General features: G+C 42.1%; 1 protein-coding gene across 1 annotated transcript in view; it reads right to left on the bottom strand.

Annotated features, from left to right (window-relative positions):
- Nucleotides 1–19835, bottom strand: part of LOC121277352 (methylthioadenosine phosphorylase) — a 210576-nt gene that overhangs the window by 59711 nt on the left and 131030 nt on the right. The window contains exons 5-6 of the mRNA XM_041186728.1: nt 11033–11135; nt 7028–7267 (exon numbers count right to left, since the gene is read on the bottom strand). Coding sequence (XP_041042662.1) covers nt 7028–7267; nt 11033–11135 — 343 coding nt within the window. The remainder of the gene's footprint in view (nt 1–7027; nt 7268–11032; nt 11136–19835) is intronic.

The raw sequence follows: 19835 nt of genomic DNA on the forward strand, positions 1-19835 counted from the left end.
GCTGTTCCTTTACTGTCACTGTGAAAACCCTGGAACTCCCATCCTAACAGCACTGTAGGTGTGCCTACACCACATGGACTACAGATGTTCAAGAAGGCAGCTCATCACCACCTTCTCAAGGGCAATTAGGGGTGAACCTAACCAGTAACACTCACATTCCATAAATGAATTTTAAAAAAATGACTTAGAATGTTGTTCTTTTAGCCTGGGAAGTGACATTGGCAAGAAGGATAAATACAGAGATATTTAGGATTGTGTCATGACATTTGCTCGAGCTGATAAGTCTGTAGTCTGGGGAATTGAGCTGTTTGATCTGACAGTGATGCCAGTACTGTCACTGTTGTTATGATGTAGCAGGTGATATGTGCCAGGCAGACCAAATCCACAAGGGAAACTTGGCCACACTATCACAACAGGTTTGCAATTTATATCTAATACAAGAAGATTTGTGCACTGAATTCAGAAGTAGTGAGTCCACTAATAACTTTAGAGATTTGAAAAATTAAATTAAAACATTTATTAGCAAAAGAATAGAATTCAAACAGACATAAGATTACAGTTACCTGATATTATAACAAATTCCAAAATTCCTAATTAACCTGATTCCAACTACATACCCCTTTTAAGGCAACAGTCCAAAATAGATTTTAAATTTAAATAAACAATCCAGCAAGGTTACCACAGCAACCACCTGAGTGGGATTCCAAAGACTTTTCACATGACTTTAGTCACTGGACACAGCAGACTTCTGCAAAAACAGCTACAGCCTTTTCCCCAAGGCTGCTTCACACAATGTACCCTTCAAGTGTTACATGACCACACCCACATAGCCTTCCATCCTTCTTTATATATATTTCTCTCTCTTTAATGTGTACATTCTACATGCCTTTGAAAATTTACTTTACCTATATAAAAACCTTTCATGTTGTGAATATGGCCTCTTGCCTTTTGGGAAAAATACACATAATAACCTTGCCCTATTTCTCCTGTTAGTTGTAAACATTCTACCACCCCTTTGAAAATCAAACAACCCCTTCACTTGTCTAAAAATGCAAATTTTATTCACACTTGTCTGTGGACCCCTCATGCTCGCATGTCCATCTCCTTTTCAAAAGTCTGCTTTACACCTAACTCTTTTGATGACTTCAACCTTGCAGTCTATCTGACTCTCATTCAATCAAATTAATCACATTGACAGAACCATCTACACTCACACCCATAATTCTAAAATAATATTATGAAAAATGTGATAGTTTTGTAGCAGTGAAATGGAAAGTGTGGCTGAAGGACTTTAAGGCATATGCTGGCAGTTGTGGTTGGTTTTTGGATGCACGGCATTGGCACAGGAAGCACAGCGGCAGGCGTTATAGTTGCTCAAAGTGGATGCTTCAGAGAAGGAGACTTTCAAGATGTTGCCTGACACAGGAGAAGTGAAGGATTATGAATGAGCAGTGAAAATTTTACAGAACCATTACGTGGCGATGCCAATGTCACATTCCAACAGATGAGACAGAAACATTTGAGCAATTATGTTGAGCTGGTTCTGAATGACCAGATAATGGATCAGGTTGTCCAACATTGCATGTCAGATAGTTGAGGCGTGAACTGCTGGAAAGAGAAGGTGGCTTAGCATTAGATGACATTTTGAAAATAGCAGATGCATTGGAAGCAGTGGATGGACAATTTCATAGCATGAAACTTGGTCCCACCATTGCCGTTGGCACAACAAATGTTGAGGTTAACCGAGTGGCATAACGGAATCCAGGTACATGTAAATGTAAACAGCAAAAGTCTGAGAGTGTTTCAGGTGTGGCAACTTAGGGCTCTATGGAAAAGATGCCCATTGCCCTGCAAAGGGAGAGAGATGCAGAAGATGTGGGGACAAAATTTTGCCAAGAAGTGCAGAAAGTTGAAAAGAGAGGGAATCCATGTAAAGGAAAGAGAGGTGAAAGTAGCACAACTATGAGATGAGTTGAAGAAGATGCAGAGAGTAAGGGCACAACTAGCAATCTTGGATAGAGGAGAAATTTCCAGTGATTGTTGGTGGTGTTGAAGTGAACATTATTGTAGATTCAGGCAGTAACAGTAATGTCATCAAAAGAGCACTGTGGGAGGAACTGAAGACAGAGAATCAAGTGCACATCTCGATAATGTGTCAAAAGCTCTACCCTTACATGCCTAAACACCACTTCAAACTATTGGATGCTTCACTGGGGATGTGAGGCAGGATTTTGTAGTGATTGAGGAGGATGTTGAGCCTCTTCTTAGGGGGTGTTACATATTGATTGAAAGTGAATTCTGTGAAATTCAGTGATCAAGGAATTGGGAAATTACAAAACCACCAAGTGAGATTAACCATTGACAAGAGCATGAAGCCTGTTGCTCAGCCTGTATACAGAACACCTTTTGGTCTGAAAGGGAAAGTTGAGGCAAAGATCAAGGAACCGATCGACCCATACATCTTAGAGCCAGCTGAAGGACCAACACTGTGGGTGAGCCCTGTTGTGGTTGTGCCTAAACCAAATGGTGCCATCAAACTCTGTGTTGATATGTGACAGGTGAATGAAGCTGTAGTGAGAGAATGTCACCCAAATCCCACTGTGGATGAAGTCTTTGTCAACAAGCAAAGTATTTTCCAAATTAGACTTAAAAGTGGAGATATCACCAGCTGGAGCTTCATCCTGATTCAAGGAAGGTAGCAATTTTCATTGTTCATTGTGGACTTTACTGATACAAAGGATTGCTATCTGGCATCATTGTGGCACCAGTGATTTACCAACACCAAATCCATAAAGTGATACAAGGGATTCCAGGAACAGTCTAGTAGGATTAGGAGCAGTGCCAGTGCAAATGCATGCTGGAGTCCTGAGAATCATTGCCTATGCGAACAGATCTCTGAAATTAGTAGAGAGGAGATATTCTCAGATGGAGAAGGAAGTCCTAGGATTGATGTGGGCATGTGAAAGATTCCATGCATACTTATTCAGCATTGAGCTTGAATTGGTGACAGATCACAAGATGATTTAATCTCCCAGCTCCAAACCACATGTCAGAATCAAAAGATGGATTTTCAGACTCCAGCAGTACAAGATGCTTCACATTGCTGGAAAGATGCACATCACTGACCCGCTGTCATGACTACTGAGGGAGGGTCAAATACATAGATCCTCATTCAAGAAGAAGCTGGAATCATTTGTGCAGTTTGTGACAGTTCATGCTACACCCAGAGCAATGACAACTAAAGAGACTGAAAAAGAGTGAGACATGGATAGAGAATTGGATGACATCAGACAGAGAATCCAAGCTGGAACCTGGGAGAATTGTCCAGTAAAGGTGTACATTGCTGTATGAGATGAACTGTACACAAATGGGAAGAGTGTTCTCAGAGGCAGCAGATTTGTAGTGCCACAAAAGCATACACCTGGACTGGTGATGCTCATGAGGGTCACCTGGGGGTGGCTGGCACTAAGCAAAATTTATGAACTGAAGTATGATGGCCAGGGATGGAGATAGATATGGAGCAGTTCATCAAAACAGGTCATGGATGTCAACTTGTCAGCAGACCCAAACCACCAGAACAAGTATGTAGTACATTGTTACTGGCTGGACCATGGGAAGATGTAGCAATTGACTACTTAGGCCCACTTCCATCAGGAGAGTCCATACTGGTGGTGATTGACTACTTCAGCTGTTATTATGAGTATGTTGTGATGAAAATGGTGTCTGCATTGACTGAAATATTTACAAGACATGGTCTACCATTCACTCTGTATTCAGACAATGGGGTACAATTCATTTCACAGAACTTTACAAATCACTTGTAAGTCACAGATATGCAACACCTAAATGGCCACAGGCAAATGGGGAAGTGGAATGACAAAACTAATCCTTAGAGAAACAGATGAGGATTGCTCAGGCTGAGGGGAAAAGATTGGAAAGAGGTGTTGTTGTCATATGTAGCCATGTATAGAGCAACTCCATACACTATGATGGGAAAGAGCCCAACTGAGCTGCTATTTGGATGCAAAATGCGCACAAAGAACCCAGAGCTGAGGGGCTTCAGTGTTGATCAGGAGATTCAAGATCATGATGCTAAGAAAAAGGGTGCTGCAAAGTCTTATGCAGACTATAGAAGGGGAGCTAGACAGTCTGATGTGATACCAGATGATGAAGTACTGCTGAGACGGGAGAGTCTGATTAAGACGGATACACCATTTTACCCCAAGCCGTACACCGTCATTGCTAAGAAGAGAAACGGTGTGACTGTGCCATTGCCAGAAGGAGAACTGTATGACAGAAATTCTTCATGTGTCTAAAAGTATCACGGTGTCAAAGATACAGCAGCAGATGAACCAGGTGTAAGGGCAGAGGCAAGATGAACATCCAGCAATCCAGAAGTCTAAAGCCAGCGATGCTAATGACAGGCAGACAGCTTGTTATCCATAAGGAAAAGCATCAGTTCCAGAGGGAACAATGACATTTCTTAATCCTGACACAATTCAATCTTAATCCAGAGTTTCTGAGACAGCAGTCAGACAACATCGCAAGAGGAAACCACCAAATTGATATGAAGATTTTGTGTGATTTAGCAACAGAACACTAAATTGGAAATTACAGTTCCAGAAAGTGAAATACTGAACAAAACAGTGAAATTATTTTGGATTGTGATGCACTGAATTTTCCTGACATTTATAATTGAAGACAGTCATTTACTCAGTGAATTAGGGAAATAATGATTTGTTAAATTTGTCTGAAGAATTTATTGCAGTATGTTCGTAAGCGATGGAATCTAAGCTACAGAAGCCAAGGAGTGAAAATTATCTGCATGTTTTGCGTCTAATAAGGGAGGGATATCATGATGATAGCTGGTTGTGTGTGTTGACTTGAGTATTAGATATAATATGGTGCTCAGATAAGATACTGTAAGGTACACATAAGTGGTTACCTGACCTGCGGGTAGAAGGTCAGACAGCATATGTTAGGGAGTTAGCCAGCATGGCAGGTTAAAGTGATGTTGTTCTTGCTGTTAAATCTGTGATTTAGAGTGTTGTCCTTTCAGCCTGGGAAGTGACAGCTGGTAGTAGCCATTACTGTAAACATACCCACTGGCAGTACCCATTGGTGTAAAGATAACCATTGGCAGTGCCCATTGTGGTAAATATACCCACAGGTATTACCTATTGGCATGAATATACTCACTGTCAGTAGCCATTCATGTAAATATACCCACTGGCGGTGGCCTTTGGTGTAAATAAACCTACTGGCAATAGCCATTAGTATAAATCCACCAATGGTTACCTTCAGCAGGTATAAAAATACCCAGTTGTTGCACACATGTGCGTAACTATACCTGCCAACAGTAGCCATTGGTGTAAATGTATCCACTGGCAGTTTCAGAGTCACCAGTCATACTGTATCAGCTAGCCATAAATATCACTGGTGGCAGTACCCATTAATGTCAATATAATTGCTGGCAGTACCTGATTAATATAAATATATCTGCTGGTGGTCATAGATTGTGCAAATATCCCTTCCAGCCATGCCAGGTTACTGTAAACGTCTTCACGGGCAGTTCCTAGTTAGTGCTAATATTGCTGATTAAAGATTTTTGTTGTATTAAGGTGCTGATCCTACATTTGAACTTTAGCTAACAGGTCTGCCTTGACCACACAGAAGGCTGGTACTGCTCATGGTTCTAACTAGTGGAAATCAACTGAACAATAAGTATTCAATGAGGAAATGTTTAGCAGTAAGATTTTATTGATTACTACATTTTTTTTTCTGGCAGCCTTCTGTGTCACGAGACAATGGTTTTGAGTATTACATTTGATTACTCAAGGTACCTTTTGAACTCTGCATGTTAATCAGAAAAATGACTCCATATCTTTCACTTCCCAGTCTTAATAATATTGTACGAAGTTGAAACATAATGACCTAATATTGTCTGTCTTAGTAAAATAATGGAAATACTGCTCTATCTGTGGCTTAGTGCTAGGCGAAACACATCCAAAGATGCCAGTTGGCCTCCTGGGATGAGTTGTATTAGTTGATCTCAAGTAGGGACGCTGTTGTTGTAATATAGATGGCCTATAGGGATGGGAAGAAATAAAATAGCCAGGATTCCTGCTGTCCACTGTTCTCCAGTCACGTCAGATTTTAACTAAGAATAAAACTAGGATCTGTTGTGGTGCACTGTACAGTCAAATAACCAAGCCTCACTGTCAACATGAAGAAAATTCTGAGGCACCAAAGGGATGTTGGTACAAGCAATGCCCCACTTTCAGTAAAAGAGAGGCAAAGCTTCAAAAATAAATTACATAATACACTTAATACTTCATTCTAGAGCATCTACACATTTCAAGATACAAGTAATATTAATGCTTCAATATGTTACAGTTTTATAATATGCCGCAGTCTGCATCCTGTCCTAAAACAGCATAAACTTGCAATATTACCACGGTCTTTTTAGCCACACTTTGTTTTTGATAGCATGCGGAAAAATATAGAGAAACAAACATTTATCTCTTGGCAACACACATGAGCATGTAGATATTTGGACCTAGAGAAATTGTACTAACAGATTTTGGGAGCTCTGCATCGAGCTGAGATTCTAGAACGTAATCTCAGGTTTAGATGAAGTCACCTTAGTATAAAAATCAAATCTGTAAAACAGAGGCCCAAAAGCAAAATACTGTGGATGCTGGAAATCTGAAAGAAACACAGAAAATGTTGGACATATACAGTAGGTCTGGCTGCATCTGTAGAGAGAAAAACATTAACTCTGTTTCTTCGCCACAGATGCTGCCAGACTCGCTGTGTATTCCCAGCATTTTCTGTGTTTATGTTATATAAAACAGAGAAGCGTTTTAAACAATTGTCAGAAAAACAGGTTTTTCTTGACATAACTCATCCATTATATTTGCTCTTACCATTGTTAGCAACAAGATTATTCTGCACCACAATATTATATTTTATTAATGTGCTCATTAATAACTTAAAAAGCGTGAAAACAATACATTGTACTAACCGCCTCTTCATGCTCCTTCCAGCAGTCGTAGTCGGTTGCCATGGCAATGCTAGCATAGCAAATGCCTGCTTCTTTAGCCAGTACCACCTCAGGAACAGTGGTCATGTTGACGACATCACCTTGCCACTGACGAAACAACAGGCTCTCAGCTCGAGAGGAGAAACGGGGCCCTTCAATAGTAACCATGGTTCCCTTTGCATGGTGTTTAATTCCCAGTTTCTTTACAACATCTATCAACACCTTAAATTCAAATGGATAAAAGCACTAAGATAATTAGGGATCATCACTCATCAACAATGCTGATAAAAGGAGGACATTTTGAATCTAAAAGAAACTCGATGCAAAGACCTAAATATAACCACCAGTAGATACAAAAGCATTGTTATGAGCCAACAAGGGATTCAATTTTTAGCAGGTCTCTGTGTCAGTGACATTATATATGCAGAAGGGTGTAGTTGAAGTCATGACAGGTGCAGTGGGCCCAAGATTCTGCTTTTGTCAGAGGAATGCTATGCCAGTTCACTGTGATGGCTACTGAAGCTATTCTACTTCCCCTAACGTTCAAAATGCTGCCTTTTTATGCAGATCAAACTTCGACAGATTAACCCCAACTCAGTTCTATCACAACTGTTTGCTGGTCCATTGTTGGAACAATGGTCCAAGTCTTCCGGTCTCCAGATGTACCCCAGAAGATGTGCTACAGGACCCCTCGATGCCAGGATTACATGGGAATTGCCTGGGAAATTTGAACTACCAATGGGAAATTCCCTTGCTCCCTGGGGATCCTGAAAAAAAGAGTCCAACTCTGAGTTAGAGACAGAAACTTCAGACAGTTCCGACTTACTCACCTGGATAGTTACCCAGGAAATGTTAGACAGGTAAAAACCTAGTCTAACACCTGGGTAACAATACAACTAACGCCCCTGCAATCACTCACACTAACCCTCCCCCCACCCCTGACCACCCCCTCTTGAATCTTCCCAATCCACCTGACTAGCCTCCAACCAGACCTACTCTGCCCAGCACCCGACATACCCCCGACCGCCTGACACCCCCCGACCTAATCTGACTGTCCCCCTACCTGACCCGACACCCCACCCCAAACCGTCTACCCACTTATCCACCTGCCGCCCTACCCACTTCACCCACCTCATCCACCTGCCACCCTACATGCCTCACCCACCTACTACCCTACCCACTTACTTTACCCAACCTACTTCTTTAGCTTACCCACTTAGCTTCTCTCCGTAGTTGTTTTCAAAGAAGCTTTCGGTCTTTTAAATGCTTTATTTACTGGAACACGGCAGCTAGTGCTGTAAAGGTCTGGGGGAAGGGTGCAGCCTGGCGCTGCGTGGATTCTCTGTGCTGCTCCCTGAGGTTTTCTGTGCTGAGTCAGATGTGAAGGATCCTCCATCGGAAGATTGCTCAGAAAAATTGGCGGAAGGCAAGTTCCTTTCCTCTTGTTTGATCAGGGTAGGAAATAAGGTTTCCAATCCTCATTGGAAGATCTGAATCAATGTTTGCACAGGTTCTAACATGTGCCATTGAGTATTTAAGGGGGTATAGAGCACAAAAAGATCCCCTGGCACTTTATCAAAGAAGAGTAAGGAGTTCTTCTCTTGTACTGGTCAACATTCATCCCTCATACCATACCTCTGTTTGCAGGATTTTGCTGTGTACAAATTAGCCAACAAAACCCAGTAAGTAATTGCAAGTTCTTTCTTTAATCACATGATGTTGGAGCTACCCTATCTATGCCAATGTATGTGATCAAGGTTAACTACTCACCTGGCATATGGATGTCAGTGAATGAAAACAATGACACAAAACTGGAGAGGGACCTTGTTAAGACTTTCTTACCGAACTATTCAGCTTAAAATATTTTGCTGCAACAAATTTCTGGAACTGTGTGCTGATAGTGGCAACACAAGGACAATGGGCACCCGGAAACTTGGTGAACAACGAGACCAACAGTCTATCTCCTTACCAGTGAGATTTAAGGATTATGAAAGAAACAGAGGAACAACAGAGAAGGATATCGGCTGAATGCGTATCTCTGTAAACAAATGCTTAGAAGAGTGCATCTCAGTATTGGATCCATTTCTATCCATCATCACCTTGCTTTCTTGGGTTCAGTGGCATAGTGACATTGTCACTGGACTAGTATTCCAGAGACCCAGGGTATTGCATTTGGGACCTGGGTTCCAATCCCACCATGACAGATGGTGAAATTTGAATTCAGTAAAAATCTGGAATTAAATCTGGATGATGACCACAAAAATCATTGCCGATTGTCATAAAAACCCATCTGGTTCCCCTTTAGGGAAGGAAATCTTGGTCTGGCCTACGTGTGACTCCAGACCCACAGAAATCTGGCTGACTCTTAAATGCCCCCTAATCAAGGGCAATTAGGGATGGACAATAAATGCTGGCTTAGCCAGTGATGCCCACATCCCAAGAATGAATAAATAAGAATATAAAACATCCTGCTCCTATAGCACACAGCACCACCCGCCCCCCCAACAGATACACTGCCATAGATGTTAGATCCATTTAAACGGCAATTGTGTTGCATGTTGAGATGTAAATAAAATATGGCAGAGGTACATGGCTAGTCAGTCAGCTGAATAGCCATCATCAGATTTCAGTTTTTTTTTCAGATTTTTGTATATATGCTTCATCATTAATTTCAATAAAATATGGTTAACTGGTGGCTTTTCTTTACATATTCAGGCTAACCTATCATGCTTTTCCAGCATTTTCTATATTTATTTCAGATTTCCACGATTTGCAATTGTCTTTTTTTTCATTCATTTTTCAAAAACAGTCACTCCCTCCACCATTGACTCACAGTAGCAGCAGTGTGTACCATCCACAAGATGCACTGTAGGAACTCACCAAGCCTCCTTAGACAACACCTTCCAAACCTAAGACAACTATCATCTAGAAGAACAAGGGCAGCAGGCAGATGGAACACCAGCACCTGGAAGTTCCCCTCCAACCACTCACCATCCTGACTTGGAAATATATCACCGTTCTTTCACAGTAGCAGGGTCAAAATCCTGGAACTCCCTCCCTAACAGCACTATGGGTGTAGCTACATCACAGGAACAGCAGCGGTTCAAGAAGGCAGCTCACCGCCACCTTTTCAAGGGAAATTAGGCATGGGCAATAAATGCTGGCCTAGATAATTTGTATCGAATGTGGAGAAGTGAATTTGCATTGTTTGCAAAGGAAGAACCATACTTATGCTGCAAGGCCTTAAAATACATACCCAAACTAAGTTAGGTCCAGTGAGTTTCAGCTCCCACTGCCTGGTCTACACACACCCCAAACTGTAATCTAAAGCAGACTTTCTAATAGGTTACACCATATCAGACAGCTGTAATTTAATCATCCATTCTACCAACAACTATACTTAAAAAGTCCTGCAGATATAACCTATTTTTTGCTAAACTTGAAGATTAGAGCTCAGGGTGATGACAAATATATTAAGTAACAAAACATAAAGCTGAATGGTTTGCTAGTCCACTTCAGAGGGCAGCTAAAAGTCAGAAATGTTGGCCTGGTACTGGAGTCACATGAAGACCCAGACTGTTAAGGATGGCAGTTTTCCTTCCCTAACCAATGACCTCATGAGCACTTGTACTGATACCAGCTTTTTAAAAAATTTCTAGATTTTTAAAACTGAGTGCAAATTGCCATGATGGGATTTAAACTCCAGATTCTCTGGACTGATAATCCAATAATTTAATATGACGCTACCATATTCATAACCCCATTTACATTTGATTAATTTAAAAAGGTTCTCCCGGGAACTATACTTCGCAGTCTTCCCAAAAAATGTGAGTCTGTTTTCACTTTGCACAGGTACAATTGCCTATTTTGCTTAGTCAGAAGGTTCTGTGGAATAAGGATCATATTACACATTCAAATTTGGTTGTATTATCTGTGCTTCAAGTTGGCGAGATACCTGTTGTTCCTATTGCATGATATGGTACTCACCTCTCTAGTTTTCCGACAGAATGGGTCAGCCATTGAAATATGACAAACTCCTACCGGGTTGGCTGAGCTGCCATCATAAAACGTCTGATGCCTCTTTGTTGTTCTGTGATTGAACGAAACAAAATTATATAATTCTTATGGAGTTGCACAGAGCACCTGTGTTATTGATAGCTGGAAAACTGAACATAACATGAAAGTATTCTCTTAGAAAAACACCTTATGAGTTGGACCATTTCTATTTTGTTCATAATAATAATGTCAAAGGAAATCAGAATATTTTCATTGCGTCCCATCTGCTCTCTAACTGAACTATGAAATTTCCTCTACAGTCAATCGCTCCATTGTCACTAGTGTTGTTCGGTGAATGAGTGGTTAAGCTAAGGTCTTCCTACCTTCTCTGATATTTAAGGTCCCAGAAAGATCTACTGTCCTGGACAACATTCCTCCCTCAGCCAAAATTATTGCTGCTTGGGGAATCTTACTATGCACAAATGGTTGCTGCATACAATATAATAGCCATTGTATTTAAACTATATTATATATGAAATATTTTGGGATGTTTCTGAAAGACTCAATAATGGACTAAGTAGGTGCATGTCCTATTTTCCTTCAAGTTTTGGAAGAAATTTTGAACATTTTAGCTAACCATTTCCATTTAAATTTTCAATTATTAAAGGGAGAAGAAAGTCATCAGTTGTGGTAGGGAGAGAGCCCAACAATCATCGCAATACTAAACCTGTCATTTGAAATTCTTAAATTCATGGTAGGATATTCATAATCCTAAATACTAAGCAGGTAACTATGGAACATCATTCATCTCATTGTTCATTCACAAGTGACAATCCTTGTTGATGAGAACTAAAAGGATATAATTCATTGCTCCCTGCTCAGCATCCTGCACGTACACTGTGTGAATGTTTAACCAACAGCGTGTATAAGATGAACAGATCACTTACAGTTCAAAGCAATTAACAGGGAAGTAGGTTAAATATTTGTGCTCTCTGTGGTTATCATCTGCAGCACACCCTACTTCCTGATAGTACAAAATTCTGATGGTTTACAAATATGAAAATATTTATTCTGTGTCTCAACATTACTGCTATTTTCCAGTGCAGAGTTACGAAGGTAGATCAATGGCATAACAATAATTCAGCATTATCTGTATTGCTGATTATCAGATTGTATTGCTGAAAAAAATCAGACATGTCAAAGCTTTTCATTTTGAACTCATCAGGACACTTCACAAGGATACCAACATAAGAGGAAACAACAACATATTTATGGGAAGAGAGTGCTGATTGGTTGGAAAGTAGACTGATTGGTAGAGGCATTGTCATGGATAATGCATCAGTGATGGTGACTGACAGTTAACTGCCAAGTATTGTTTGACACAGGGCCCTGTGCTTTGCAGACAGAAAGAACATATACACACATTGCGCTTGTTTCAGCTAAACAAAATAAGTGACAGCCATTCACTGACTCATTCCTCAGAGCAATGCCTTGACAAATCAGGGTCAACCTGCCTGGTTTAAATTTCAAACGATATTTGGCAGCTAACTGTCAGTCACCATCATTGGTGCATTCTCCATGGCAACACCTCTACCAATCAGAGTCTACTTGCCAACCAATCAAAACTCTCTTCTCATACTGTACAAATTGTTGTTTTTCCCATATATTGGTATTCTTGAGAAGTGTCTTGATGAGTGCAAGATGAAATGCTTCAACATGTCTCTTTTTTCAGCAATACTCAAGTTCTGTACTACCTAACGACTATCACATTATAACTGAGATCATAATCTAAGGTTGATATAAATTATTAAGATTAAATTCCTTTGATAGTTGACATGCTAGCAATCAGTCTGTTGAACGGAATAGAATCTATATATGTACTGGTGGTAAGCAAGTTTTCAGAACATATACAACTTGTCTTATGAGCTGTTTGCCTGCCTTGCCCTGGAGCAATGGTGCTGGTTTCTGAGACGTTGGATGAAGAGCATCCTACTGTAGCTGTGTTAATCGCTCCCCCCAAGATCCTCTGATGCTGGGTAAATCCACCTTATGCTCTGTTAACTGTGTCAGCTCAGTGGTAACTCTCTCCCCAGTCAGAGGGTCTTGGGCTTAAGTCCCACTCCATGGACTTGAGCACAAAATCTAGGCTGAGAATCCAGGACTGAGGGAATGGTGCACAATGAGGTGCCATCTTTCAGATGAGATGTTCAAACGAGGTCCCGTCTACCCTCTCAGGTGGGTGTAACAGTTACCATGACAGTATTTTGAAGAAGATCAGGGCAACTCTCCCCGATCTGGCCAGTATCTTTCCTTCAACCAACATCATTAAAACAGATTATCTGATTATTATCACATGGTTGTTTGTGGAATCTTGTTACATGAATATTGTCAGCCTCTGTTCCTACATTACAACAGTGTCAACACGCCAAAAGTATCGCATTGGTTGTAAAGAACAATGTGGCATCCCGAGGCCATGAAAGATGCTATAAAAATGTAAGTAATTTTAATCAGAATTTGCTTGCTTAAGTATCACCATCCCTAAACTCAGGAAAATATGAACATATGCATGTCACTAGTTGACACATCTGTACACTTTGATATCTATAGCCTTGCATTCTCTGTTTTGATTATTAGAAATACTATCATGAAACTAACATTTTTTAAAATAATATTTTTCTGGTTTCTTGTAAGGTAGGTTTATGGGGGTAAGTATAGTTGGGTCTATCTGTGTGTGATTTAATTACATTTGTAGTCAAGCAGGCTGCAAGCTTTAAATCATCAAAATAAGCTAGGTGCTTGACATGCTAATGAGTAAACATGGATGCTGGTTTAACATGCAAGGTGTGAAGGGAATTTGCATTCTTAGATAAACGAAGGGATATTTGGATTTCAAAGGGATCTTACTTAGTTTGGTTACAACTAGCCAGATAAGAAAGGCTAAGGGGTGTGTTTATTTTTCCCAAAGATTACTGGCAATAGTAGCAATATGAAAGTTTTTATATTATGAGGAAGATACAGTTTCAAAGACATATGGAACAATAGTATTTACATATTAAAAAGAGAAACATATAAAGCAGAATTAAAAGCTACCTGGAAAGACAAGGCTATGTAAGATCTAACAGGAGAGTGTGAAATAGCTTTAATGAAGCCGCCAGCATTTGTGCATAAGTCTGCTCTCTTAACGAAACTGAAGTTGGAGAAAAGCCATTTGGAATTACACTACCCAAGGTATTGTGTTAACTTGCTGAGTTTGTTTTAAATCTAAAATCTATTGTGGATCGTTGACTTAAAGGGAGTGTAACTGGGAGTCAGGTTAATTAGGAATTTTAGGGGTTATTACAGTAGTAACTGTAGTCTTATGTATGTGCTTGAAATCTTTTGTTTTGGTAATAAATATTTTAAATTAATTTTTAAAATCTCTAAAGGTTTTGGTGGACTTATTATTTCTGAAATCAGTACACACATCTTGTAATAAATACAAATTGCAAAACTATTGTGATAGCACGATCAAATTTCACTCGGGGGTTTGGTCCATCTGGCACACATATGTCATGTCATAACAATACTCTTTATATGCCACTTAGGTACAGATCACGAACACAACAATACAATCAAAGAAGCAAACTCTAAACTAACCATGAAATTCTAAAAGCTGGAAAGCTTTAAGACCTAAATATCTGCCAAAACACCCCCTTTATATGTTTATACTTGAAACATAAAGTAACTCCGCTTTCTATTCATCTGAGTGACTAATGTATCAGAAGAATTCACCTCTTTTGCTGTTGATCACTCTAAACGGTCATGTATGTTTCTCTAGGTCACCCAGCTGCTGGCAATTTCAGGGGCAGAACATTGCTATTGGCGTGTGAGGGTGGGCCCAGCACGCTGATGAGTAAAATGACGGGCGATCGGGCATGTGTCCCGACATCATCGTGTGTCATTTTGATATTTTGTTTGGTGGGCGCGCGCTGCAGGCGGCCTCGCGACTGCCGAAATGTCACCAGCCTATTAAGGCCATTAAAAAAGTAATTAAACTTGTTAACAACGCTACCCGTCCAACCTTAAGGTTGGCGGGCAAGCGAAGAGCCCAAAAGCCTTCCCATTTTTCAGGAAACCTCATCCAGACAGGATGAAGCTTTTATAAAATAGATAAATAAATTTTAACTTCACAATCATGTCCCAGCTCATGTGACATTGTCACGAGGGGACATATTTAAATACATTTCTACTTTATTTATTAAAAAGGGTGTTCCAAGATTTTGACCCAGCGACAGTGAAGGCTCAGCGATGTAATTCCAAGTCAGGATGGCTTGTGGCTTGCAGATGGTGATGCGCCCATAAGTCTGCTGCCTTTCTCCTTCTAAGTGGTAAAGGTCACAGGTCTGGAAGGTGCTTCTGAAGGAGCCTTGGTGAGTTATTGTAGTGCATCTTGTATATAATACACATGGCTGCAACTGTGCATTGGAGGTGGAGGGAGTGAATGTTTAAGTTGGTGGATGGGGTGCCGATCAAGCGGAATGCTTTGTCCTGGGTAGTGTTGAGCTTCTTGAGTGTTTTTGGAGCTGCAATCAGCCAAGCATGTAGAGAGTATTCCATCACACTCCTGGTTTGTGCTTTGTAGACTGTGGACAGGCTTTGGGGAGTCAGGTGAGTTACTCACCTCAGAATTCCCAGTCTTTGACCGGCTCTTGTAGCTGCAGTATTTATATGGCTTGTCCAGTTCAGTTTTTGGTTAATGGTAACCCCCAGAATGTTGATGGCGGGGGTTTCAGCGATGGTAATGCCATCATGGGGAGATGGTTAGATTCTATCTTGTGGAGATAGTCATTACCTGGCACTTGTGAGGCTTGGAGGTTACTTGATCTCATTAGCCAAAACCTGAATGTTGTCCAGGTCTTTCTGCAAATGAACATGGACAGCTTCAGTATCCGAGGAATTGTGATTGGTACTGAACATTGTGTAACGATCAGTGAACATCCCCACTTCTGGCCTTATGTTGGAGGGAAGGTCATTGATGCAGCAGCTGAAGATGGTTGGGCCTAGGACACTATCCTAATGAAATCTTGCAGCAATATCCTGGGGTTGATATGATTGGCCACTGACAATCACAACCATCTTACTTTGAGTTAGGTATGGCTCCAACCAGTGGAGAGTTCTTCCCCCTACTCAATTCCCATTGACATCAGTTTTGCTAGGGCTCCTTGATGCTACGTTTGTTTAAATGCTGCCTTGATCTCAAGGTCAGTCACTCTCACTTCACCCCTTGAGATCAACTCTTTCATCCATTTTTGGACCAAGGCTGTAATGAAGTCTGGAGCTGAGTGGCCCTGGTGGAAATGAACCTGAGGGTTAGTGAGCAGGTTGCTGCAGTGTAAATGCTGCTTGATAGCACTGTCGACGACTCCTTGCATCACTATGCTGATGATCAAGAGTAGATCGATGTGGCAGTAATTGACCGGGCTTGATTTGCCCTGCTTTCAGTGGACAGGACATACCTGGACAATTTTCCACATTATCAGGAAGACGCCAGTGTTGTGGTTGTATTGGAACAGCTTGGCAAAGTACACGGCTAGTCCTGGAGCACAAGTCTTCAGTATCACAATTGGGATGTTGTCAGGGCCCATAGACTTTGCAGTATCCAGTGCATTCAGCGGTTTCTTGATATCAAGCGTTGTGAATAAAATTGGCTGAAGACAGACTTGGTGATGCTGGCAACCTCAGGGGGAGGCCGAGATAGATCATCCACTAGGCACTTTTGGCTGAAGATGGTTTCAAATGCTTCAGCCTTGTCTTTTGCACGGATTTGCTGGGCTCCCCCATCTTTAAGGATTGGGATGTTTTTGAAGCCTCCTCCACTAGTTAGTTATTTTGTCTTTTACCATTCATAACTGGATTTAGCAGAACGGCAGAGCTCTGATCTGATCCATTGGCTGTGTGATCGTTGAGCTTTGTCTATAGCATGCTGCTTCTGCTACTTATCATGCATGTAGTCCTGTGTTGTAGCTTCACCAGGTTACACTCCCTTTTTGGTATGCCTGATGTTGCTCCGATTTTGCTCTCCTACACTTCTCATTGAAGCATGGTTGGTCCCCTGGCTTGATGATAATGGCAGTGAGGAGGTTACCGATTACCGTTGAATGCAATTTTGCAGCTGCTGATCGCCCACAGTGCTTTATGGATGCCCAGCTTTGAGCTGCAAAATCATTCTGACTATATCCCATTTAGCACGGTGTCCTCAGTGTGAAGATGGGACTTTGCCCCCACAAGGACTGTGTGTTGGTCACTGCTACCAATACTGTCACGGACAGATGCACATGTGACAGGTAGATTTGTGAAGACTCTTGTTGGTTCATGGTTTAAATATGGTTGTAGTGTATCATGTTAATATCAATTCAGTAATTTGACCATCTGCTCTTTTCCATTTAAATACTCTATGCCATTCTCCTTCCCCTTTTATGCCTGCGTCTTTTGTCTCCCCTTGCCTTTGCCTTCTCCTTTTTAAGTGCTGTTCCCCATGATTTCTTTTCCGTTCCTATTATCAGTAAGACAGTAATTTGTCTGTCTCCTCCATAGCTGCTGATTGATCTGCTGAGAGTTTTCAACTTTGTCTGCCTTTGCATCAGATTTCCCGTATTTGTAGGTTTTCACTTTTATAAGTATAAGGAAAATGCATTGCTGTTTCAAGACATTGGATTAACTGAGTGGGTTAATTGTGAAACCATAGCTTGGAGTAGTTTAGAATGTCACAAGTACCCAAACACATGGCCAGGCACGTTATACAATTTAGAACCATTTTAAAATAAGAACTACTGGCTGAGTCTGCAGTTATCAGGTTAACCTAGCATGATATAAACAAGAGTTTACAGCCAATTATGAATGCAATGTTTGCCTGGTAGGTGCACACCAGGATGTTTACCCCCATATGTACTGTTCAGTGAATCCTGGATTTTAAAATGATTATGAAGGGGCATCACCTCCTAATGGAGTTGTTGTTAAGCTGCTAATGTTATAATAATGCTAATAATCCAAAGTCGAGATACATTTTTTTGCATCCAATGTATTACATTGCAGCCTTCTAGGCAATTTAGTCCAGGCTCGTATCTAAATAAACTGTGAACAAAATGACCAATTAGATATTCCCAAAAAATGTCTTGCTTTCTGCTGTCAAGGGTGTTTCCTGTTTACATACAAAAGAAAAGAGGCAAGTTGAAAATTACCTGCCAACGTACTCAACCCCATTACCATTGGCTGCAGCACCTTTCCTAGAGCTAACACCATGGACAGAATTATCTGCCTGTCGGGCAGGCCAGGCGAGAGCGGGCAGGCGCGGACTTGATCGCCGCCCACAATCGAGTCTACACTGCCATTTTATGAGGGCAGGCCAATTAAGGCCCACCCAGTGTGAATTGCGGCTCCCGAGGACAGCGGGAGTGGGTGGGCGCTGGCAGGACTGCTATGACCGCTGGGGTCCAATGGCGACCCGGCGGCCTGTTTAAATGAGCTCCTGCAGTCCTTGTAAAGGCTGTCAAATATGGTCAGCAGAAGGGCTCCCCAGACCACTGCTGGAGAGCAGGTAGGGCAGGGGGTCACTGTGCCCCTCATTTCCCAGACGATTACCTTGCTGCCTTCCTCGAGGAAGTGGCAGCACAGCGGGAGGTCAGCGTTCCCAGGGACGGGAAGAGGCGGCCCCCCAACATGACCAAACGTGCCTGTGAGAAGGTGGCAGAGATAGCTAGCTCCCATGTAGTGCGACACACGTGGATCCAGTATCACAAGCGCTTCAATGACCTCTTGTGCTCGGGAAGGATGAGTACCACATTGGCATTGGTCGCTTAACCCAGCAGGTAGGCTTCCCCCCACCCCGGTGCCCCCCCAAGTCTGAGTGTAATGACTGCATTGAATCATTGACGGCATGTGTCCTTTGCTGAGTGGGCCAGCAGATATTGCCCATGCCTAGGTCACCCTGAGAGGGTGGTGATGTGATGGGTTCTCGCAGCATGTGGTACACTGAGACCCACATGACTGTTTTGGAGGCAACCTGGAGGAGCTGCACCTTGGCGCAGTGCTGGAACTCCAGGACATGTCAAAGTCAGGGTGATGGCATGCTGGAATGGGAGCTTCCAGGTAGCAGGCACCGATCGATCTGCTGCCCTCTGCGCTCCTCTTGCTTGTGCCTCCTTGCTTTGCAAGGTTAGACCATGTGGTGCCAAATGTGATGTAGGCAGCATTTGGCCAATGCTGGGGGGGGGAGAGAGACAGGCCTGGCATCTTTGTGAGAGTGTGTGGCAGCTGCGGGGTGAGGAGGCACTGGAGCCCTGCAATGTCCTACTCTGGTTGGGGTGGGACGGTAGCGAAGAGAATCTAGGTACAAGTTGCACTAATCAATGCTCTTCTCTCCTTTTCAGGTGAAGATTGCTCATAATGCCACCAAGCGGTGGAGGGCTGGCCCAGTTGGTGATCATTACCAGTTTTGAGCAGGAGGCCCTCGATCTGGAGAGGCGCCATGGGCCCAGGTCCACCGCTGTCGGTGAGGCTAGGGTGCCACGGTCCGGTATGTTAGCCCAGCAGTGAGGTCACCATTAGTGTCCCAGCAACCATGACACTGCTGAATGCTCAGTGATTGAAGTTTGCAACGTGGCTTGACCACTGCTTATGGAAGGATGAGTGCATAATGATCCAGGGGACAGGGATGCACGTTGACATTGTCTCCAGGTTAACTAATCAAATGGCCTTGTTTTTCCTTTCAGCATCAGCGGAGCAGGGCCAGGAGGCGGCGGCACAGGAGCCCCCACTC

Source organism: Carcharodon carcharias, chromosome 4 (genome assembly GCF_017639515.1).
Source record: "Carcharodon carcharias isolate sCarCar2 chromosome 4, sCarCar2.pri, whole genome shotgun sequence".
Classification (NCBI taxonomy): domain Eukaryota; kingdom Metazoa; phylum Chordata; class Chondrichthyes; order Lamniformes; family Lamnidae; genus Carcharodon; species Carcharodon carcharias.